Genomic DNA, 25,140 nt, shown 5'->3' on the forward strand with positions numbered 1-25,140 from the left:
AGATATTAAGTGATGAAAGGACCATCCGTGTAAATATCGAGAATCGTCACTTGACATTCGACGACCCTTTCATCGCTCTACAATTACGTTAATGCCGACGTAGATATATAACGACAAAAGAATCGCTCGATAATTGCATCGACATAAATACAAAGCAGCCACCACCTCTTTTTGTTGCTTTCCTCATCAACAACAATCATTTATGACCCTCAATGATGTTATCACCCATCATCATCAATTAAAATATTAAAATTATCTTTTTATCATTCATAAAATCGACGATGTTTATTTCACTTTCATACTATAGAGATGTCAATATAATTTTTTAAATTATAAAAACTAAAATATTAAATATAACAAACTACAAGCGGATTAAGTAAGCATTAGATGGAGGAATCATGGAACCTTTGGGATTCATTACTTCCAACCGGGTCTTGTCAATACAGACAGACAACCTGACTTCCTCCCATGAAATTATGCACCTGATTACAACAATAAAATGTTAAATCTACAGGCAATTCAGAAAGACATTAGACAATTTGTGCACGTTTGATAGATAACTAGCACTTTTCAGCACATATAAATTCATATAACCAAGTGAAGAAATGAGTTTATTTTGCAATACCTTAGAATTGGTAAACATATTAATGATGCTAGGATTTATTCCTCGTGAATGTATAGATACAGCTTTGGCAATGCTGGCTAATCTTGTAAACCATAAGAACTATGTACATGTAGTTCCCCATTCTTCCTTCTGTTTTCCTTATTTTGGTGGTGGTGGCTGGGGATGCTAAGAAGCACTCCGACCTTTATCTGCTTCTATAATTTGTTGTGGAGTTGATGAAACAGTTGGCCACTTCGATAAGACAATGTTTCCTGCAAGATCTACTTGATACTGCACCATATTTTCGTTGAACACGATTCCACAGGAGCCCCAAGTATCTGCCTGCATATCAATCCCGAAGTACTCCAGATGATCTGCTACACTGTTCCCACTTACAGACCTTTTGATGGCCGATAACAGACAATTAAGAGCTTTTAACATAACGAAGAAGTCAAACTAAATCAAAATAGTGGCACTGTTGAAACCTGACCTGCTACACGAAGGGTCTTCACCAGAACCATCACATATCTTCTCAGTAATATACACAAGACTATCTAATCCAAAGTTATGGATCCATACCTGTAAACATTCATAAAAGGGGCAACAAAAGTATAGATATTGCAAAGATGAAATGTCAGTTTCAAAGCAATTGGTAGAAGAAGCACCCAGGTAGTAACAATTGGAAGATGAAATGAACAGTAAATGGAAGTATGAAGTTGTATGCTTATCTCTAAAATGAAGAGTCTATCATGATGGATTCAAGAAGACAGATATCCAATTATGGGGTGCAAAATAATATCCTTGGTTTAATAATTAGTGCAGCCGATCAGATAAGGCTCAGTCCCAATTTAGTTCAAAACTGAACATCAATTGAAATGCATATCAAATATTGTCTACATCAACATCTATGGCAAAAAAAGGTAATTTTAACTCGAATCATTTACCTCTGTTGGAAAGTGATGGTATGTCTTCTTGGGAAAGTAAGAGTAATATGGTGGTAGATGTGGCACAATATCATGCTCATTGGTAACTCGAACTGCATGTGGCAAATGATTGCTGAAATATGAAGCAAAAACAGCATTGCCAACCCTAGGTTGTCCAAATGTCATAAGTTGAACATTCTGTATTCTGTGATTGACCTAAAAAGAACACACACCTTTAAAGAAACTCATTTACAAGATTATGATAAAAAATGAAACATAAGTTGCGCTGCCAAAAATGCAATCCTCGCAAAACCTAAAATATGCTTGTTTATGAATGACACCAATCCTTGGAAATTATAAAGAATAAATTTTAAGAGAATAATGGAATAAAAAATGCTCTAGCAAAACAAGTATAGATCCGGGAACACAAGGACAATACATCCATGAAGAGAAAAATAAGGAAGGAGGACCAAATAATATGCTTCAGAAAATATGGTAGCAATACTGCAATGGGCAAGATTCAGAAATAGATTATTTTTAAATTCATCTATATAACTAGAATTAAGAAAATGACAAGATGGGTCCAGTTACTTCTGAGTGTAAAACAATTAACTCTGTGTGCTCTTTCTGAACTAGAAGCTCAAATTCCATACCATGAAAAGACAATATCATGGATGCCTTGCTATGGTTACAGGGAAAAGAGGAAAAAAGTGCATCCTCCACAATAGTCTGGAAAATGCCTTCCGCAACAGAGCTGGTGAAGAGTGTAACAACTTCAACAACACTTGCAGTTGAACAAGCCCAGTTTGGTAAATGTTTATAGGATCATAAGTTTGTCCCTCTACAAGACTTATGATGCGCATGTGTTTATTTATGTATGACCCATGCAAATTTACTCTGTTGAATACTTGAATGTGATTTGTTATATATAGATTGAAGACTTTATACCTCCAATGTACATCGACATAAATATTTGGTATCATAAGAAAATGGTTGCTTCTTCTTTGAAATGTTCAGAATTAGTGCCAACCATGTATGCAAATATTAAGGGGTTGTGTCAACTTTGACTTCATCCTTTAATGCATTCTTTCACTTGAATCATCTTGGAACTTCTACATATGGGATATTTGAATTCAAGCTTGGGAGATAGTCAAAAGTGAAAAATTTTGAATTAATGGAAGATTTTCAAGAATGGAGAATTTAGCCCCATACTTGAGAGAATTTCAAGCACCAAAAATTTAGCTTCAGACTTGAGATATTTTCGAGAATGATAAGTTTGACAACTCACATGGGAGATTTTTAAGAATGAGGAATTTGACGACAAACTTGAAAGAATTTTAAGAATAATAATTTGATCTCAAACTTAAATATTTTCAATAATAGGGAAATTAACCTCACATTTGACAGATTTTGCAATTAGGGAATTTAACCCCAAACTTTGAAGATTTAAAAAAAAAGGGTTAGTCAGCTCCAACAATGAGATATTTTCAAAATTGGATAATCTAACAAAAAGTATGAGAGTTTTCCAAGAATGACGAATTTAACCCTAGAATAAAGAGATTTACAAGAATAAGAATTTTGGCCGCAAACTTGGGAATATGGGGAATTTAGCTCCAAACTTGGAAGATTTTCAAATTTGAAGAAATTGATCCCACACTTAATGGATTTTTCTAAAATAAAATTTTGATCCCAGATGCACACATGGGATATGTCTGAAAATGAAGAATTGAGGCCCACACTTAGGAGATTTTTCATTTTAGGAAGATGACCACGATCCAGATTCTCAATGGTATTGAACCAAAGACAATTCCAGTTAGATGATGTTCTAGTAATAGAAATATTGTTTAGAGCAAGGTTCTACATACATACCGAATGAGATGATTTTAAGCTGACTATATACGTAACGAATGATATGTATCAGTTTGTCAGTGAACTGTGATGTGGACTGCCCCAATGGGCAATCTGCTCGCAGAACAGGCCCATCCTCGGCATGTTCCCCTTCTTGTCCCCTTTAAAGTTCTATACAGCTAAAAAGAGGCTCTTTTAAGCTCTTGTTCCCCTTTAAGGCTCATAATAACACATAATAGGCCCATGCATCCAGTTATTGTAACAAGGAAAAGGAGCTTACATGATACTTAGTCAAACAGTAGTTCCTTGTATTCCTAGCATTCCTATTATCTTGAATCTTCTGGCGAACTGATGCATGATGATAGTTAATCATAATTTTCGAAGTTCTATACATCTTACAGAACATAACAACAATATACTGTTGAGAATCATAGCTCCAGTGTACTACGTCTTCTACAGTTATATTTATCACAGTCCTTGCATGAGGAGCCTCCCACCATGGCTGATTCATGATGATGAAAACGACTGCTACATCAGTAGCACAGTATATGCTAGTAAAAGATGTCATGGAAGCCGTTTCATATTTGGATCACAGAGTTGTACCGCATTGATCTTCAATATTATTACATCGAGGACCCTGATCCCTCACCATGGGACCATGACATTCATTTTGGTGGTAGGACTAAGTTTATGTACAATCATTTATTATGCACAATTGATTCTATGACTCTTTAACTTATTTCCATATTACAATGTATTCTTAGATTCCATTATTGATTCCTATATGTTACTTGTTTCAATGTATATGTTATTTTGTAGATTTGAACCAGTTAAATTATATGAATGTTGACTTTATTAGGTATGAATCTATGAGATATCAATAAAATAGAGTTCTTATGGTTTTCAGACATCTGAAACCCTTAAAAAGGGGGGTATCAGACCCCTGCTGAGATAAACCGTGTAATGGTGTGGTTGGTGCATACTGGACCCATATCAGTCCAGCCAAGAACTGGTATGGGTCCAGTACCAAAAACTTAAAACCATGGTTTATGCATTCTTTTTCTTTCTTTTTTGTCTTTCTTTATTTTCCTTTGTTTTGTTTCATTTTTCCCTTCTTTCTTTTCTCTCTTTTTTCATCGTTTCTTTCCCAATAGCCATGCATGAGTGGGACTAAGAAACCGGAGGCAGTGAACAATGGAATTTTCATCATGGGATGTTAACCACTTGACTTTCTACTCAGATGTGATGGCACTTGATGAGGACCATATGATTGAAAAGAGACCCTTTCTGATTCTACACTTGACATGGAAAAAATAATGATTAAGCATCAACCCAAATTTGTTTGGATTGATGATGAACTTGCATTCAACTATAACTGACATATTTCAAACTCGATCTGAAATTTTTTTTCTTTAAAATAGATTTAGTATTTCAGATGGAGCTTTTGAAAAAATTATAAGTTGTCACACGGCAACATCTCCTGTGTTTCTATTTTTCTTTCCTAGATTACTCGAGCAGAAGAAAAAGAAAAATAAAGGTAATGAAGAAAAAGATGGATGAAATCGAAATTTGATTTGATTGAAGATCACATCTCTACAATCAAGTTTCATCATTCTACAAAGATGAAAAACCATGTAAAATGAAATCCTAAGAAACAATGGAAGACCACGTATGCTTATGAAATCTAAAAGCAATTCACATAGGAGCAAATCTAGTACTGAATATAGAACAACCTATATCCACATTAGAATTGAATATAAGAATAGTCTAAATCCAAAAGAAGTATGCCATAAAAGAACTTGCATGTAAAATCATAAAAGAAAAGTAATGATGTGATACTTACAGTAAGATCAAGTGCACAAAAGGAAGCCATAGCCCCTCCCATTGAATGCCCTGTAACCATGACGGGAATGTCTCCATATAACTCCCTAGCCTTTTGAACAGCACTAATGATCCCAGGGCGTAGTGTTGTATTATGATAAGCAGAATAAAAACCATGGTGCACCTTTAGTCACATAAGGAAGAGTATAAAGAAAAATCAGTGTGCATTTCCAAGTAGACACTTCCAAATTCTTAACTAGCGTTACCTACCATGGCACCAGGCATGTCTGGGTAGTTCAGATCTAGCTGCTTCCAGAAGAGGTCTTGAATCCAATTACGAAGACTATAAAAAAAGAGCAATTCTATTAAAACTCAAGGAACAGAGAAGGAAAATAACACAAACTCAATTACCTTTCAACAATGCTCAGATAGTCTCTAAAAGTTTCAATAGATAACTATAAAAAACTAATGGATCCCAACCTAGGAGAACTCAAGTGTTTAGTTTGTGTGTTTGGATTAGTGGATGTTGGATTTGTTAGGATAAGTTCTATATTATCAATAGATAGTCTCAAAAAGTTACAATAGGTAACTATCAATAACTAATGCATCCCAACCTAGGGGAAGTTATGTTTTTAGTTTGTTTGTGTTTAATTTTTTTTTAAGTTTTTATTTATTACTGAATGTTGGGTTTGTTAGGATGAATTCTATATTATCAAATGCTTTATATTTAATAATAAAATAAGATATTAGCTTTAGAAATTTGGATGAATTTAAACTGTTAGAAGATCAAATAAAGTCCTTATCCTACCCAATTTAAGTAGTAGTTGAATACTTTACCTCATGGTTTGCAATACTGTACCATACCGCTCGGTACGAGCAGTACGCACCAGACACATAGAGGACCGATATAGGCGGTACATCAATACACCTTACTGTATCATGTATCGGTATGCTTGGTATAGCTTAGTATGTACCGTACCAACAAATGATCTAGATACTAGTATGGTACGGTATTCAGAACCATACTTTACCAGTATAAGCAAAGATTTACAAGGCTTATACATGTATTAAATTAACATCATGAATTATAAAATGAAGAAATAATGTTTCTATAGGTCTTATGGTCTTGTAATTTTACTCACTGTGACAGGTGCTTCCTCCAAATGCTAGTCATCTTCTTCCAATCCATGTTTCTACCCCCTTGCTTTTTCACTTTAGTTTTCATTTAATTAGTTATCTCTTTGCATTAGCATGTTGTCCTAGACTGATGATAGAGGACATATAAAATTAGTGTGCTTTTGCACTACCACACTACTCTATTCTCATCAATAACCATAAAAAAAATCTCTGAAACATGATACACATTACTAGTATATGAAAAACCAAATATCAGGAATTTGGACAAGAAAACCAAAAAGATTCTCCATCTAAGCTTTGTCCATATTACAGTTTAATGATTTAATTAAGATATTAAAAAACATAGCGCATCTCACGATTATAGGCCTTTATCAATTTTGGCACTTGCCTCATGATGTATCTTAGAGCAAGATCATTTCCGTATTCAAGTGTAGCAGTATAATTTTTCTACAATCAGATAAAGAAAACAGAAATAACAGTGGAGATCCTTAACTAGGTATACATAACTAGAAAGTCACTCTACATATGTCTTGCCAGAGTTTGTATCAATTCTATAACAAGAATGCCAACTTACAGAGGTACCTAACAAATTCATCCATTTTTGGTCTAAACCATCTTGCAATTATGATAGCAACATTAGTACCTGTTCTCTTGAGTTCCTCTGAATGCGACTACAATAGCATTAAGATCATGAGCAACACCAACAAATGACTGTGTACATAATTCAGTTATATGTATAATTAGACACATGAAACAAAGAGATTATCTATGCACTGGAGTAACAGAAACAAAAATTAGAACGCACCTGTAAACAGTTCTTAACATCAACAATCAGCTCTACGACCTCAAAACCCTGTTTGAATACACCTTAGTTTCTACAACTACCCATGTAAAAATCATATAAAAACTTCAAATGCTGCCTTTTCGTGCTATCGATACATACCTAATCCAATTAAACAAATAAAACAAGGTAAAGAAAAAAACGAATTACAAACCTCTGTCAAATCGGTACATCTAGAGCAAGTCCAGCTAAATAATGCAGTTAGATCTGACATAGACACCTGCAGGAATCATTTACATCTGAAGGTCAAAAAGGGCATAAGAAAAATGTGATTAAACATAACATCAACAAAATTGGAAATAAAAAACTTCACCGAACAAGATAATGAACAACTCAAGTTAAACAAGAAAAGCCACATCAACAGCATGACCCAAAACTTTAGTTCTTTATGGCCAAGCCATCGGACCACGATGATCTTCTAAGCTAACAAGTATTATTTATCACAAAGAGCAATATTACTCATTAAAGAAGTATTGTTGAACAAACTTACAGCAGACGCATATTCAACAAGTATCTTGGCAAGAGTATGGTTATACACATGACTATTGTCCTCGCTACCAATCCTAAGTTCTGTAATCACAAAAAAACAACAGTCAAAAAGATGTCTCAGCTGCAGTAACTGACATGCAAAATGTTACATCACTCAAAAAGAAGGACAAACAGTATACAAAAATATAATATTCAGTAATTTGTGTTACAACAAGTAAATGCATCTCAAGTGTAACAGCACCAGGTTAATAGTGAACTTCTAATTTTAAAGATTTAGCTTGACAGAAAAACGGTCATTGGTGCTTCAGCTGTAAATCTAATGCAGATTGGACGAAGAGAATCTGAATGTCAAAGAATAAGTACCCCATCTAACCTTGTTCTCATGTATAATATTGGATATAAGAGAAGAAGCAGCTATTAAGCAGTGAATTTAACCACTTACGGAAGCCTAAGTAGGTAAAATGCAGTTCTAGAAAAAAAGATTGCTTGCACTAAGGAGCCAAGCACGTATGAAAATTGAAGAATCAAGGTATTTAGAAAAACGATAACATGGAAGTAAATAAGAAAGTAATCACAAAGCAAAGACAGAAAGCAGAAAATCCAACGAAGTTTACAAACCATCACTGGAACACTCCAGTTTCATAATAATAAGAATAGTAAATTCATGACTTATTAAAAAAAATCCATAGGTTATCTTTATATTTGCCACCATCACCAAAATATCTTGATGTCAACAATTTGCCTTCTCAAATGACAAACATCGAGACTCATCAGCTTAGATTCATGAGACAAGAAGAAAGCAAACAAGAAATAGTGTGTCAAAAAAAAGAAAAAGGAAGCAAGTTTATCCAGCAAACTAAACCAGAGTAGGGTCTACCCAAGGCCATACGGTCTTGACACACTCCAATTCCTTCCATGGTATATGCAATTATCTATATGTAAATTTAAATTTACAATCATAATTAATTAACTGAGAAATAAACTAAGCACTGACTTATAAGCTTGCCATTTATGTCATTCTCTTGAAACACTAGACAGTGCATGTCTCTAGCACATAACTGAATCTGAGTAGACATGCAATATCTTTTTACTAGTTGTCTTATATCTATTTAGGGCCTTAACAACCTAAACCTAGATATTTAATATTTTCTAGGTGCTCTCACAATCTAAACTTTTTAAACCTGCGTTATTTTGTATCAACAAATGCACCCAAAATCCCTAGAGACAACTTTAAGCAAAACATTTCACAGTAAGGTATCAAAAACTCTAAAATACAGCATCAAATCTAGCTAAACAAGCCAAATAAGTAGCCTCAGAAATTTCAGACTTGTTTGCAAGGTTTCCAATTTCAGGCATTGGACCTGAGCCAGTCCATAGCTATACTGGTACAGGTCCGGTCCATTCCAGCATATACTTGGAACATATGATGGTAATGATTTGGAGGGGAGAAAGAAGTAAAAGAAGAATGAAGAAGAGGAAGGAGGAGGAGATGAAGCAGACATGAGGTCGCTGATGCGAAGCAGGCGTGCCCGCATGACAGGTTATTAATAGGAGATGCTCGCAAGGAGTTGTGAGCCCTAGCACATTGGCAATGGGGCATTCAAAAGAGAGAGAAAAAAAGCAAACAGTGTTAAATAACAAAATGGACTGTGTGATTTTAAGCGGTCTGCATCCAGGTTGACGATCAGACTGATAAATACTGGCTGAACCATGCTGAGCCAATCAAAACTAAAACCTTTGCTTGTTTGTAACTTTAATTTGACAAACATACAACACTACTCTATTCCATTTTGGGAAAATCATCCAACCACTTTGGGCCTCAATTAATAAAGAATTTTATGAAGGTTTGTAATTTCATATAATGATGGTACACCATGCAGTCTTGCATGGTCCTACATCATTTGGTATTGCAAACTTTGAATTGTACACCTACAAACTAGACCATCTGCAAAATCTGATTCACATGCCTAGAATAAAAAATTAGACATAAATGAAAGTTTTACTTAAAAACTATTCAAATATGTAATCCTTTAACTGTAGATCAATGAGTCCAGAAAACCCATCGCTATTGAATCTCATCATTAATATGCAACAGTATGAGTATTGAGTGACAGGTTAAGTTAAAAAAGAGATATGACCTGGTGTCGATGGCATTAATAATAAATTTGGTGACCACTAGTGCTTCTGTTTTGTAGAAAAATTAACATCATAAAGAGGTGCCAAATCAACTAATCAAATCAAAGCATGCAACCATGATATCTTCAAATAGATGATCATTGATCTTCAATTATCTAAGAATAGATAGACATAAAATTATTATTATTATTATTATTATTATTATTATTATATATATATATATATATATATATATATATATATATATATATATGACTGTCTGACTGAAAAAATATCACCAGAAGCCAATAAGAACAACATAACACAATCAGTTATTGTCAAGGTCAGAGGTAGCTTATATTACAAGATAAATTTATTAGTAAGAAAAAAGAAATAATAAGAAAGGTACCTTTCAAAATAGTAAATACCTTTTTATACTTATAAGAAACTAATTAAATCATATAACACATTTAAGCAAGCAATAATTTTGAAATTTTTTTGTCAATTTTTTTTTTTAGCGATACAGGATAAGGCATCTTAATTGGAGAATCTTGATTATGGCGGAGATTTTTTTTATTTCATTTTTCATATTTTAGTTATTGTTTTAGCACTATAGGAAAATGTCAGTTCATCTATTCAGTTCCACCAACATAATACGTTCCCCTCGCCACTTCTCCTCAGACGATTCCATCATAAGTCGAATAATGCAATACGGTATCTCATAAAAAACAATCACTCTTCCACCCTGTATACCCACTCAGCAAATAACGCCTAGCCAATTAGGTCAAGACGAAGCGATTACCTCTCCCTCGACAAGCCGACATCACGCAGACCAAAACCAATACCGCCAGCAAACGCGACCGATCCATTGCCTACCAGAAACATCATCCAAATAGCGAGATACCACTCGAGTATAAGCACGAGAAATTCCCACGTACCGTTCGCATGTATTGCTCTACTCGTACTATCTCAAACTGAGATCAGTGCGCGGGGAGGGTTACCTTCGCCCGACCGAGTTCGTTTTCAGGCAACGGAATCCTCGAATCGCTCGAAAGACACAGCAAAGAAAGGAGGAAGAGCGGATGTAGAGAAAAGAGGGGATCTCAAAGGGCTTCCTCTCGGGATTTGTCGTCGCCTGCGTGGAAGCATCACCGTGACCTCCAACTCTCTCCACAGTACGTGAGATGATATGTTGGCTCGTTGGACGGCCCATTGGGCCGAGACCGGTTTCCTTTGTTAGCGTATAATTGACGTTTTAATGACCTGCTTAGTAGATATAAGTGCGATCCCAAAAGGAAAGTATAAATATTATGAATTGTAATAGAGGGAATCAATAGGTAGAGAACAATTAGACATGATTTATCAGAGCCCTTCCTTAGAAGGACACCATATCATGGAAGCATTTATTGTATATGGACATTCTATCACCTTCATTAATTACAATAAAATTATGAATCATGATATTATAGCGAACCACAACTTAAGTATATAATTATCTAAAAATTCTAAGAAATATACATGGAAATAAAATTAAATGTAATAAATTAGATGAATTTTAGTGGAATAAATGAAACCATGATCGAATCGTTCATCATGGAAAGGAACCTACGGTCGAGATTTCTTTAGCACATGTATCAACGGTTGGAGCCCCCCACTCGTTGATTTATAACCCCCTCGAAAACCTCACGAGTAACTGCTTGTTCTCTTCGGCACCTCCATCGTTGCTGCTGCGATCGGGCGATCGGGCGAGCGGGCAACAAACGCTGCATCCTTGAAACCCTAATCCTCGATTGTTTCGAGCTTGAACCAGATCCTTCCGGACTGTTTCACTCTCAGATCGAAAGGCTTCACCGTCGGACCTTGTTGCAGAACCCCTTTTGGGATTGCTTTTAGGCGTTTGTTGCTCCATTTGATGCTGTGAGGGACCGGACCGGCCTTTCGTTTTACTTTTTATTGGGTTATTAAGAGCGTGACGTTGAGCATGTAATATGTGCTGTAGCTGCTTGAAATCCTAAGGAAAGCTCGACATAGTTAACATGGTTGAGACCTATTCTTTGCTCTGGTCGTGATGGAATAGTCAACTTACTCTTTGAATCGCTCTGATGATATGCTATGAATTGGTTTTTGATTTCTTGCACAGTTTCTGTAATTCCTGTTTTCAGGAACTATGACAGGAGTTTAAGAAGTCAGTTAGCCTCAAAGGTGATCAACCTGATTTTTCTATGCAGGTATTGCACTTATCATATGTAGCTTATTGTGGCTCTTATGTTCAGGAACTCCCAAGTTAAATATTTTTTTGTCGCGTTTACATATGTGATCGTACTTCTTTTCCATGGTATATTTCGTTTTATAGTTCATGGATTTTTTGTCCCTTTTTCTTGCATCAAAAGGTTTAAATGGAATGACCGCATGAGTTCCGATCAGGTCTTAGCGGGTATCTTTTTTGTTAATGCTTTTCATAATGAATCGCAGACTAGAGTAGGAAATTCTGATATGGATTTTGCTTGTCTTGGTTTGTATCAATAAAATTGAATAATGTTGATGAGATTAAGACATTAAAAATGTGTCATGGGAGATGACGATAGGCGATTAGGAATACCAAAGTTTTGCAAATTAGGACTTAAAATCAGCATGATGATTCTAAGGTGTTGTATATATGTTTCTAACTATGTTTATTTGATATTTGGCCTTGTGTGTCTTAACCTTTCAACCTTTTATCTTTGGTATCGCTAATACCCTTAAATTTAATGTTTTCAGATTCTAATGATTCAACAATCTAGATCATATAATCTTGAAGGATATCCAATCTGAGACTGCCATCCCCTACCTCAGGATTATAACAAATAGAATTCTACTTTGTAAACTAGGGTTTGGGATGAGGCAATGCAACTAGAAATTATTATATATGTAATACAAAAGACTCAAAATGTATCCACTTGTATTTCAAAGAGAGTGCTTCAACTCTTTTGTACTATCAATGCCTCTCTAATTTCATCATGTGGTGAAGTGTAATTAACATAAAGAAATAGTAAAAACTTTGGTTGAAGGAAATGCCTATGAAATTTTTTTTTACTCACAAATCTCATGACACCTCCTTTTTGTATAATGACATTTATTTTCTTAGAGGTTAAGGGCTACTATTTGTTCGCCTTTTTTCTGATCTGATGTACTATCCTTCTCTGATATACTTGTAGTTGTACTGATGAAGGATGGCAAACCTTGTAACAATAATGATATTTGACAAATGCAATTGAATAGCTAGTTCAACATTTAATATATCCTTTATTTCACAGATATAACCGTATGTTTTGCCATTATTCTGTCTCAGCTTACCTCTTCTTTTTTTCCTTCCCTTCGTTTCTCTGTGGTATGTTTGCTTGTGCTTGTTGATGGGTTGGATGGAATGTAATTTCAACATGTTAGGTGCAGGAATTGTGTCGTCAAGTGTACCACCATCATGAGATAATGACAAATAACAAGGGGAGGGTGGGAGAGAGAGACAGACAGACAGAGACAGAGACTTGCTGTGAACATAGAGGATGACTATTAAACTTCAACTAATGTTATGAACTGTAAAAAAAAGTGCGTACAAAATCTGGCCGATGAGCTTTATATAGAGTATGGTGTCATTGTCATGCAGGAATTGATGCATTAATTATCTACTTCACAATTCCGAGAAATTCTCTATAACTATTGATGTGATTTGTTCTAAACTTATAGTAACAAATCTCTGTTTTTAATCTCTTCTTTTATATAATTTTTTGGCATTTTGACATTTTAATGTTTGTCCTACATTATGCTATTTTCTGGTTAAGTGAAATTAATGTGTGTTCTTTATGGTCATTCGTATGTTAATAATTCTTGACTTGGAATGATTTGTTGTTTTTGTCTTGGTCGGTGGCTGGATTGAATTTTTTGGTTGCCAAGAGAAGGCCTGCATCAGTTGTACTTAACTTTATTTTTCGTTACATTCAAAGTCTAATTGAACTTGATTTGCTAAAATGGTTGAGATTATGCAGAGAAGATCAATGAGATGTCTCCACATCTGGCACTGCAACATGAGAACAACACTTTTGGTTCTGATCTCAAAGAAAAACTTTGAAGGCCAAATTGCACGCTGGCACTTAGTACTCTTCACCAAATGTCTATCAAATAGATGAGTTATCCTGTCACTTCTGGAATATTGACTCTTCTTTTCTGTCATACAAGTTTGATGTTTCTATGGCCTTAGTTATGGAGAAACAAATATAAAGAATCAAAAGGAAAACCAAGAGCAAAATGGACTATTCGATATTTTCAAAAGGCGTGCCAAAATTGAGGCTTATGATAGATGGAAAGGTGCAGGTTCTCTCGTTACTCCTGCAAAGGTATGAATTTGATCTTACTATTGGTGACTCTTTGGAAGCTTTACTCCCTATGTGTTTCAAACCTTGTATTGAATTCCTGTTTTTGTACTTACTGATAAATGTTACTTCATAGAGAAGCATCATAAGAACCTCTCAAGTTCAAGTGCTTGATAAAACAAGGAAGAACAAATTCCTCAGATAGAACTATATTTATAATCCCATATATCAGCTTTCTGCTTTGACATTTTGGTTTAATTTGAGATGTCAAGAATAATGGAAACTTGTGGCAGGATATTTTGCCTTTTATGCCAAGGTCTTTTCCCATGACTAAGCTTTCCTCTCCACCATCTTTCTGCCACACATTCCTCAGACAGATTAAGAGTTGACTTCCAGTTGATGCAGTAATTGCTTTTTGTCTGTCTACTTATTTAAACTGATGTGGTTCTTGGTCAACAGATTGAAGAAGCCACAGAGTAGTCAGCTGATGGACAGGGAGGATTATCTTTCCAGTAAGAGGATTGCTGAGGAAGCAGAATCTGCATTTGCTGCCAAGGCATTATTAAAGAGGGTGGTGATGAAGAGAGAAAGAGAAGAAAAAAGAACAAAGAAGTGGCCGAGGTAGAGACAAGTGATCTGCAGATTTCTGATGAAATCACTGTAGATGAAGCAAAGGAAATAAAGGGGCATCCAGCGCATGAGGCTCCCTCCAATGTGGGTTCTACGAGGATCAACGTATGCAGCCTTCCCTTTAAATGTTTAAAGAGGCTTGTCTTTCGGGCCGTAAGGGCATAACCTCATCGTTGTACCAAGGCCCGCCCTTATGAAGTCGAAGAAATGCAGATAAAAAGAAGAAAAGATAGAGAATGATATGACATGTAGAGAATTAAGATCTTCCGCACCACTGGTTGAAGAGGACTGCAGCAGAAAAAAAATGTAAGAACAAGCAGACAGGAGCAGGGAGCAGCTGATTCTTCAAGGAAGAGAAAGGAAAAAAGAAAGGCACGAAAGTCAACTGATTGGGCTTGGGATACAGATGCAGGGAACTTAATGCATGCTTCAACAATGGTCCTCCAATTTTGGTTGCTACTTGCTAATTGAGTCCCAAAGATTGCAAAGTCATTCTCTTAATTTGGTATGTAGCCGCTCTCTCGTTTTCTTGTTATTACTGATCTCTGAGTAGCATTAAGTATTAACATGATTCTCGTTGGAAATTCTATCCAATCAAACTCTGCTTAGCAAAATAGAAATGATCATTTTCTTAATTTGATGAACATGAGGTTTATCATTCATATAAGATTTCTATAAATAGAATTATCAGACAACTAAAGATGGTTTCTTGGTTTATCATCTTATCTGCAGATACTACTGAAAGATCTGCCAAAGTCATGGATACGATTACGATATCAAACATAATAGTAACAGTTATGTTGAATGATCTCTATGTGACACAGCAGATCGAAACATCACACAACATACTTGGAACATCAAGGTTGAAAGCTGCTGCAATCCCTCAGTAGCAGCGACTGGGGCAAACGGTGACCATCGCGCGTCGACGGGGTGGTTGGCTGCAGATGAGTATCAGCACTAACGCAATGATGACTGCAACAAGGAAGCCCATCATGTCTATCCCACCATTTCCATCATCATCATCTGCTGCTCCACAGCAAATTTTCCCCATAGGAGAAGGCAGAGAGAGAGAGAGAGAGAGAGAGAGAGAGAGAGAGGTAAGAAGAACTAAGGTGAGGTTCCAAGAATTATAGAGTCATGAACACAAGTGGTAGCTTTCCAGCTTTAAACTCCCAATACTCTATGATTGAGCAGTTAGAATATCGCCATCATCTAGCTTATTTCTTGATTTCTTTATCTTAGTCTGTGGACTTGACAAGGCCAAACGCTAGTCAAGGCCCGCAGCACTAATTGCTGCATGCTATCTACAGTGGCAGGATGCGTTGTTAACGTTGTAAAAACGTGGGCTGCGCCAACTTGGAAGTTGACTGAATCCTGATCTAAAATAAATGAAGGATGACCCCATCACCGCTCTTTTAGGTAAGTATTACTCAATGTTGTAGTCTTTGACTATTCAATGTTTAACGAGCACTAGGCATGGATGCTTGAATTCTAATGCTTTGACATGTGCGTTCACGATCCAGAGACTAAGCCACTTGCTTTAATATCAATAATAACGCACAACCCAATTGGTGTGTGGGATTTTGATTCCAGTTCCTGAATTCATGAACCAGTACTGTTAATGGGATTAGCTGTTTTAATGTAATTCCAATTTTAATCAATCAACTCTAGTTTAGATTTCGATTCTAATTATAGATTATTTTGGTAAGAAGTAATGACTTTTTAAGGAGTTAAATGACTTAGTTGGCCCTAAATAGTTAGAGTTTTGTTATGATAAGAAGCAATTGTTTATTGTTGGAAAATAACTTAAGGTAGATTAGATTGGATAGGTATTTGTCTCCTATTTCATGTGGACCGCAACACTTTTTGACCTACCAATTGGGTAGCATTAAGCACTTGATGGGAAATAAGATGCTGGATACAGAACTGAGCTTATACACTATATATGAGATTGGTTGACTAGTATACTTTGTGTTGACCTAGCAATTAGAAAGACTTGAAGAAAGGTTGGTACGAGAGAATTGTGCTCATGCATTTATGTGATATCTTGGTTGACTGGTATGACTTTTATGGAGGTTTTACACATCTATCCTTTGGGAGTTCAGTAAATAGCGTATTTGCCCCTCTACCACTATCCCGTAACGATTCTCCCCAATACTTTGTTCAGTACTGACCGTGATGGAAGAACTCGTGTCTTCAATCGTTTTCAGGTGCACATCTGAGATGAAAGTACAATGACAATTTAAGTTGATCTCAAAACTAAAAGATCTTGAAGTCAAATCACGTGTTGAGTTGAGAGATGTGTCATTTGCAAATGAATGAATAATGTCAAATAAAAATTATGATCTTATCCCATTTGGTAGCCTAAGTCTCTAGATGTAATTGCATAAATAAAAATTTTAAGAAAGGCTTTATTTTCCTACACAATAATTATGACAACAACAATAACAAATCATAATGACCTTGAGATCTATATAAAGTCTTTACCATCAAAAGTAAACATATAAATGAAACGAACAAACTCACAAACCTCTAAGAAAATCCTTATGCCAGAATGTAGGTAGTCTCCTTCCCTTGTTGATGTAGGAAATGCCTATGGCTTCAAGAAGCTACCAGCTGTAGCAGAGCCTGGACACTGCAAATTATCTCAGTTCTCACAAGTGAAAATGATATTTGATTGCCGCGTTACAGTTCAGATATGCCAATCTAACAAATTATTATCAGTTTCTGCCATAAGAAGGAACGCTTAAAATTTACACGCAGAATAGCTTTTACGCCAACCTACTTAGACAACAGACAACTGCTCAATGCAAGCAAACCAAATTCATAATGCATTCTGTAGCATCATTCATTGCATTTTAAAAGCAAATACACAAATGTGCGATAAAACTGAAGGCAGAGTGTTGAAATGGCACACAAACCAGTCGGGATCACAATCACGCTCTGAGCACACTGCTGGAATAGTTTTGCACGCCAGGCAAGAGACTATTAGTTGACCGGTTGTATCAATCAAATTGCTTTTCCTACCATCCCTCCTAAAATTTACACCAATATTTGTTACATTCTCCAAAGCTTTATTCAAATGTCCATCACTTGAGAAAACCAAGAAAACAGCAGTTTCCAGCCACTGAAATTATTTAAAGCAAAATTTTGATAAATGTGCAGTGTAATGTTCCATTATGTATAACTAAGACGAGGTTTGGTAAATATCAACTCCAGTGAGCAGAAGCAACTCCATGTAATCATCAAAAGTAATTAAATTAGGGTTTTCCCTTAATTATTAGTTACTTCAACTAGTAGACAAACACTAATGATCAAACTTGGCTTATGGTAGAATGCCTTAACTAGAATAACATCTTGATATTCTTCTTGATTGCCTAAGCCTCACGGTTGAGTTTATTCATGATCAGCTTTAAACAATCATTATATCAAAATTTAGTCACTGCAGCAAAGTTAGAGAATAGGTCAAAAGAAAATATGGTTGCACCTGGTCTTATTCACAAGCTATCTTAGTGTCAAAGCTGCTGAGGCAGATAGCAAATGCCTGAAATGCTGATATTGGATAGCAGTAGTCCATGGTGAACAAATCCTTCCCCACCTTGCCAAACTGGAGAATTACCTTCTCTTCCTCCTGGTTAGATGACCCATTCTCTTCAGAGGCCACCAGCTGGAAGTTCTTCACTGATGCAACAGTTACACGTCCCCTGAAATTCAAACACCAGCACTGAAGCTGTTCATGCCACCTTGGAGCTTTGTTCTTTAAAACCAACATTTCCTCTTTCAAGCCAGATACTGATCCTGACAAACTTCCCGTGCGGTATGACTTGGATCTGAAGAATGGAACTGATGGAAAAGAATCGAGGCTGTTATGCAAGAATTCTGTTTGAGTCGGAGCCATTCCTCCAGGTTCAATCGCAGAAGCAGGTATCGAGTCCATGACACAGTGCATTCTTCGAGGACCTCTGCTAGTTAATCATATAAATCATATTGTAATGCACATTCCATCACTATCACATGTTTTACATAGAGCATGTGGACTTTTAGAGATATCTAAAGCTAAATAGACTGAAAGATCTTATAATCGCCAAACCAGAAAACAAGTGTGGTGCTTGAATAGGAATGTCCAAGCCAACCTTGCTAATTTGAAGAGCATTATGATTTATCAAAAATATACACTTGGCATGTAGGACGACAAAAGTACTTGTGTGCTTGAAATTAACACAATCCTAACCATTTTTCTCCACTCGTATAAAACTTAGATACATATGCATAATCTTCAGTTGATGAATGAAGTTATTAACTAATATATATATATAATTTAATATAAAAAATGAATAAAAAGAAACTATTCAATAAAAAATGAATGAAGTTATTGTCACTAATATATATATATAATTTTGGTTTGTGAAATTTTCAACTTTTTTAACTTGGCAGAAACTATTCAAGCTTTAGTGTAATGAAGATGCATAAAAGCTTCAAAAGACTTCATTGGAAAAAGAAAAATACTAAAAGAATTATGTTTTGCAATTTTTTCACAATTGCTAAGGTTTTCGAGTGTAAGGATTTGTTTTATAGGCTGACGTTGCAATCTTGTTTGCATCTGCATATTTTTGTAGCTTCTTTTGTTAAAAGTCTTTTTCTACCTAGAAGTCAGTAATGATGTTTGTTGAACTTGCCGAGGAATTAAGCTTCTTGTATGTGCGTCTGTTTTTCTGCTACTATTGCAGTTTAAGAGTTTTTTTAATTTATAGTAAACAATATGTTTGTAAGAAATTTCTTAAGAGTTGATCGAGCAGGAAATTTCCCAAAGCAATTACACTTTCATGAATCTCATTAATAAGAAAACAAAGCTAAGGAGCATGTTATTCCAGTCATCAAGGACACATTCTAATTATGTCAGTGTAGGAATAGTTACAACATCTAATCTTATTCTGTGTAAGCTTCCACTACCAAAGTATATGAGCCAGATTCTATCTGAGCATCTGCTTAAGTAGATATAAATTTAGGCTATGTTCCTGTTAGGAGAATGCACAATATATTTACCAAGAACTCTTTAACCTTGTAATCTTCTACAGAATTTTGCTTCACGTGCTAATATTTCCAATACAATAATTCCTGTATAAGACTGTATGATGTTCTCTCTCAGTTCTCCCAGAACTAACTTCCAAAGGGGCAGTATCATCAGAAGAGCTTGATTTTCTTATAGTAGCTTATGGCCAGAAACTAGACACAAATCTCACACAAGCACTTAGGCCAAACCCTAACAATCAATTGCAGGAAAATTCCCCGGCATAACTCCAATTACCAAACAATCAGATGAACATAAAGAAAGTGGATTAACCATAATCTGTTTGTAAGAGAGTTTATCATCACACAAAATTGTAATAAATTCCATGAACCTACTATTAACAATTAAGATATTACCGTGTAAGTTAGATCTAACGATTAAAACAATACCTTCAATTGGTACATCAATTAACAGTCCCATGTAGAAAGCTCCAAATAAGGTCTATCAGAATGGAGTATGTGTGGTTCATTGTGGATATACAATTGAATTCATAGATTACTTCAGCATTGGAAGGAATTTGTTATTGCATAGATTTGGATGCTAGATAGTAACAAAGGGAACACAGGCACAGACATGGAGAAAAAAAAGGAAAGAGAGAGAAGGGTAGGAGAGAAAATGTAAGAAGATTTTACGGGTCTGCATGAAGTGCAGTTGTGGAAGATAAATCTAAAATTGAACCACTAAATTAGCTCTAAGAAAGACACCGGTAGTTGGTTTTTATGTGAATCACAGGCTATTTAACAAGAAATCCATGGAGTCCCTCATCGTCTTTTCTTTCAGGATTCCCCCAGTATATACGATGGTAACATATTTAAGTTCTCTGATTTTGTACTATAAAATGCTAGGTTACAGAAGGGTCACTTGCTTATGCATTTTTGAAGGGGAGGGGAATGATCTTTGTCAGCCTCTTTCAATACTGTATATTTTAGGCAACCCAACCAAAAGGAGAGAAATACTGGTAGCTCGATATCTCTCTTGATGCATGCCATCATACCATATAGAGATCATTTTCCCTCCTTTGAAAATCACTATTAGATAGCCACTGATCCATTTGAAGTTCAGACAAGCAAAGGGAGAATCTTGGTTATTTGAAGGAACCATGCTTCTTTCCCAGCCATCTATGTTCTAACTGTAGGCAAACCTCTCAGGTATCAATTTGAAGGAGGATCAATCTATTAATCCCTCATCTTATATAAACGGTTTAGATGAGTCTCTTATCCAAAATCAACAGAATTTGATTCATTTCACAATTAGCATGAACAAATTTTCACTCCAAACTATATGTTTGTTCTCTGAATCTGTATGGTCATGATATTCTTGATTTCATTTTTCTTTTTTTCACACTGCGTGTCCAGATCTCTAAAGTCCACTCTTAAGAAACTAAAGACACTTAACCATCTGAATACTAAGATTAAAGAGGCATAGTGTACTAAGCTACAAATAATTAGCCTCTAAATGCAGGTGAAGATGCTATTGCCTTGTTTCTACAAAGCCAAGGTCCAAATTAACTTTATATAAAAGTTGGCATATGATTTACCTCGAACCCAACACATTCAACTCATAAGCAATGTGGGCAGCAGGGTAGTTTCCAGCAGGAACCCTGGGAGAAACTTGTTTGGGACCAATTATACGAGTCAACTGACTCCTTGAGACTGTAGCTCCAGCGTGAGGTGGCTGAGCATCATAGACAGTGAATTTGGTTCCCAGAAAATTAGATCTGTACATAATAGAAATCAAGATAATAATACACCACTGCCACAATTTTTTTATATTAAAACAAAGAGGCAATCAACAGTAGATAATTTCTCCAAGTGATGTTCATATCAGGCTTCTGTGAGTACACATATGATGCAATTGAAGTAAAATAAGAGCTGCAGTTTGTAAGTGACAAATCAGGATTTCATTAATTCTATCTACTATCTAGCATGTATATGAGTGTACAGCTCATACAAGAATTCCTACTTGCAGTTTACTTTGGGCAGCCAGGTCTAGTTGAAGATTTCTATTACTGTCAGAAGACCAGTCACATAATAAATTATGACCTTACGCATTCGTCAAATTTAAATAAAAATCATTATGGCTCCAGTGAATGAGAAACCAACAAGAGAATCAAATTCAAAATATATGTTTTTATGATTATAGGAATCTGTTCTTTAAGCATTTCTAGAAGACAAAACTAAATTGATCTTTTTTTCTGCAACTTATGATAACAAGTTGTTTGTCTAGACTAACCCTTAAAAAACAGAACAGGTTTTGGAAAACCGAGGCCTATAAGGAAGCACTTCGCTTGAGTACAATAAAAATCTCATGATATTCTTAATCATTTCTTTTTTTTTCACAGTTCTATCCCCCCCGCAAGAAATTTGGCAATTGATATTCAGACTAGAAATATATCATTCTTGACATGAATAAAAAATAATACACTATATGACAGTCACCTTAGTTTCCCAATGTATGTACCACCTCCCCTTGACTTGTCATCAGCATCAAGAGAGATGAGATATTCGGTGCATGTAGGACGCCGACATTTTCGTGCAGCAAGCAGGAACTTGCCATCAGCCGCCAGTGCTGTAAAATGATGAGTTTGCCAGCATGGTGCCATCATGTTATTTGGATGCATACCATGTAATGTGCATATAAAACAAGGTATACACATTTGTGATCAACAATCATATAATATGAAATAGGTATATGGCATGCCCTCAAGACATGGCATAGAATTTCCTATTACAACCAAATGTACAGTGAACCAATAGTTAAACCATTCTAAAAGCTGGAGGCTGAACACATCAGTTGCAGACTGACGTGGGTAAGTTCCTTTTTCTTGAGCTGGATGTAACAAAACCACCAACGATTTGATAGTTATAACTAGAAATTTTGTGAACAAATGCTGGCTTGTTTAGTCACCAGGAATGAGATCAAGAATTTCTCGAAATAAATGGTTTACCCTAAAATGTTGTGAGCCCCAAGACTGAGCCAGATGAGGGGAGTAATTTATAAAAGGAATTAGAGATGTGGACCTGTCTAGCGTTGCCAATTTTCTCAACAATCAATGTCTTGGTTATTGTCCGAGTCAAGATGTAAAATGGTTGGTCGATACAGAAGATGTACTAAATGGGATGCCAATATGTCATTAAATTCAGTCAAGAACTCTTTAGGTGAACAGGTGTAGGATATTCACTAAAAGGCCTTCTTTTCATGGTTTAAACTAGCTCCATTGAAAAATCACACTACTTGTGTGGCCAATTTTTGTTGTTGTTAAAGCAAGTAAAAAACTCCAAATTGTCAGAACCTACTTAATCAGTGGTAGACTCAAATGACACTTAATAACTGCTAATCTGATTGAAAACTACACTAATACAAGTGAATGTAGCAGAAGTTGCAGCATTCCATTTTGCATGATGTTCAATAATAATACAGAAGAGATTTACATCAAGTCCACAAAAATCAAGTCTGAAAATGGACACTAGATCATAGGATGAGAAAAGCCTTACCTTGCGTAAGACCAAGATAGAGATGGTAAGTTTGTGTACTCTGGTTTCGCCTTATAAAACATTGGAGAGGAAAGTCCCTTGGCCCAGGCTGCACATAATAGAAGAGACTTGAATAAAATAAGCGACAAAGTTGATTAAATAGGAGAGAAGATTGACGAATGCCAACAATAGATTAAGAAGAACACATATCCTAGTGCAAGGTAATTTCAAGAGCGTCATATTGTAAATATATATCCCATCAGATTAGATTGTGATGAGTCCAAAATGGTAGGTCCTTGTGGATTAGTAAAACATATCAAGATAACAAATGGTAGGTCGCAGCCTAACTGTAGTATATACTACTGCATCATGCATGCCTTCCTTAATCCAAATCCTTCAAGAATGAAGATGATGGACTCTGTGGTGGGCAAACAGAAAAAAACAATTTTGATTGTTTCAAAACTACTTTTCTTTGGTCTAGTTATGGTTCATCTGCTCATTACTCATGAATGAATATTCCTGTATGCATTGTAATAGGATCTACGCACCTCCCTTGTGGATTGGTAAAACATAAAGGACCAAGTATTTAGCATTTCACTACCATTGATCACATGAATCAGTAACTCATTGAGTTTTTTCTAAGAACGTCAAAATGGCCAGATTCTCAAGAGTTTGCATTGATTAACTATAAGAAACAAATTCAGATTTTTTAGAAGATAAACACCAAAACAGTGATTAGCCAAACAAAAAAGAAAAATAAAAAGAAGCGGCTGATTTGAGAACACTACAAGCGGCCATACCTGCTTCAATGAGATAGGGTAGGTGAGCTTCCCCGACAGCTCAGGTGTCATCACAATCTCCTTCATAGTGTCCCTCCAACTCCGGCAGACGCCGGCACAGGCTACCACATCCTTCCGCACGGGCCACGAGCCCTCGCCTTCCTCGATCCTCACCAGCACATCCCTCAGCAGCTCGGGAGGCATGTTCGCCCAGCAACTCTGTCTCAGCGCGCCCACCAAAGGCGGGCCCAGGGCGTCGTGCACCACCCTGTGCGACCGCGACCTTAGCCCATGCCCCATCTTCAATTCGAAGCCCTTCCTCGAAATGCTCCCCAATTCATCCCTCAAGTCCTGAATTATGCTCCTGAACGACATCGATCCGCCACCAGATCCTACGATAAGACGCTAGAATTCGATCGAACCCGATCCAATTCCGGCACCCTACAGCCTCCAAGATCTCCGGCGTAGATCTCGGGATTAAGCATTAGAAGCCCATCGCAGCTACCGTGAAAGACAACAGCGGATGGACCGACTTCCCGGTTGACGGAGGGTAGAAGCAACTAGTAACACCATCGACATCCCTTCTAAGATTCGACTCACTGACACAAAGAAATGTTGATTAATGAGAAGAATTGGAGTCGAATCTCAGAATCGTTCCTTCAAAGCACCAATCGTACGAAAGAATTCGGGGATCCAATGGGGAAATCTGAGCAGAGGTGCCCCGTAAAGGGGAGAGCCGGTGAGTGAAGTATGGGAATATAGAGAGGGAAGCTCTTGGAGCTTTAGAATTGGGGAAGCGGGTGGGTAAGGGGGGAAAGATAGGAGGAGGAGACATTTAGATTTATCGTGTGATTGCCTGCTGTCCTCGAGGAGCTATTATATATTAGCTTTTACTAAGATCTCTTTAGTATTTAGGTCATTAAACTTAAAAAATTTATATTAGAATTTTAAAGAATAACATCTATCTCCATTTACAGTAATATTATTGATTTTATCGATAAAAATATAAAAATAATTGTAATATTTTAATTATATTTTTAATGGTAGCGGATGACGATGCCGTTAAGAC

General features: G+C 36.1%; 2 protein-coding genes and 1 long non-coding RNA gene across 9 annotated transcripts; 1 reads left to right on the top strand and 2 right to left on the bottom strand.

The window, feature by feature from the left end:
* Positions 1 to 234: 234 nt before the first annotated feature.
* Positions 235 to 10,945, bottom strand: LOC135629702 (lipase-like). Of its 4 annotated transcripts, XR_010493309.1 has the most exons (12): positions 10,780 to 10,944; positions 10,581 to 10,650; positions 7,665 to 7,744; positions 7,329 to 7,394; positions 7,139 to 7,186; positions 6,977 to 7,044; positions 5,467 to 5,539; positions 5,219 to 5,380; positions 1,549 to 1,743; positions 1,095 to 1,183; positions 626 to 1,004; positions 235 to 482 (listed from the first exon to the last, which is right to left on the bottom strand). XR_010493309.1 is itself a non-coding variant. In XM_065137495.1 (11 exons), the coding sequence occupies exons 2-11, from the start codon at positions 10,645 to 10,647 to the stop codon at positions 791 to 793; spliced, it is 1,062 nt and encodes a 353-aa protein (XP_064993567.1). In that variant the 5' UTR covers positions 10,648 to 10,650; positions 10,780 to 10,944; the 3' UTR covers positions 599 to 790. The 4 variants fall into 4 exon arrangements, 3 of the variants coding, with proteins under 3 accessions (XP_064993567.1, XP_064993568.1, XP_064993569.1); XM_065137495.1 differs by lacking the exon at positions 235 to 482 and having other exon boundaries at positions 599 to 1,004; XM_065137496.1 differs by lacking the exon at positions 235 to 482 and having other exon boundaries at positions 599 to 1,004; positions 10,581 to 10,945.
* A 545-nt stretch (positions 10,946 to 11,490) lies between these two features.
* Positions 11,491 to 16,169, top strand: LOC135629498 (uncharacterized). The gene is made up of 4 exons (XR_010493249.1): positions 11,491 to 12,006; positions 13,798 to 14,145; positions 14,581 to 15,256; positions 15,484 to 16,169. It is a non-coding gene; the product is annotated as an uncharacterized LOC135629498 (long non-coding RNA).
* A 971-nt stretch (positions 16,170 to 17,140) lies between these two features.
* LOC103988673 (tubby-like F-box protein 6) lies at positions 17,141 to 24,909 on the bottom strand. Of its 4 annotated transcripts, none has more exons than XM_065136946.1 (6): positions 24,093 to 24,909; positions 23,314 to 23,401; positions 22,258 to 22,387; positions 21,357 to 21,536; positions 18,239 to 18,713; positions 17,141 to 17,379 (listed from the first exon to the last, which is right to left on the bottom strand). In XM_065136946.1, the coding sequence occupies exons 1-5, from the start codon at positions 24,444 to 24,446 to the stop codon at positions 18,245 to 18,247; spliced, it is 1,221 nt and encodes a 406-aa protein (XP_064993018.1). In that variant the 5' UTR covers positions 24,447 to 24,909; the 3' UTR covers positions 17,141 to 17,379; positions 18,239 to 18,244. The 4 variants fall into 4 exon arrangements, with proteins under 4 accessions (XP_064993018.1, XP_009405571.1, XP_009405565.1 ...); XM_009407296.3 differs by having other exon boundaries at positions 17,141 to 17,386; XM_009407290.3 differs by lacking the exon at positions 17,141 to 17,379 and adding an exon at positions 17,560 to 17,786.
* Positions 24,910 to 25,140: the final 231 nt, after the last annotated feature.

The sequence above is a fragment of the Musa acuminata genome, chromosome BXJ3-1, assembly GCF_036884655.1.
Source record: "Musa acuminata AAA Group cultivar baxijiao chromosome BXJ3-1, Cavendish_Baxijiao_AAA, whole genome shotgun sequence".
Lineage (NCBI taxonomy): Eukaryota > Viridiplantae > Streptophyta > Magnoliopsida > Zingiberales > Musaceae > Musa > Musa acuminata.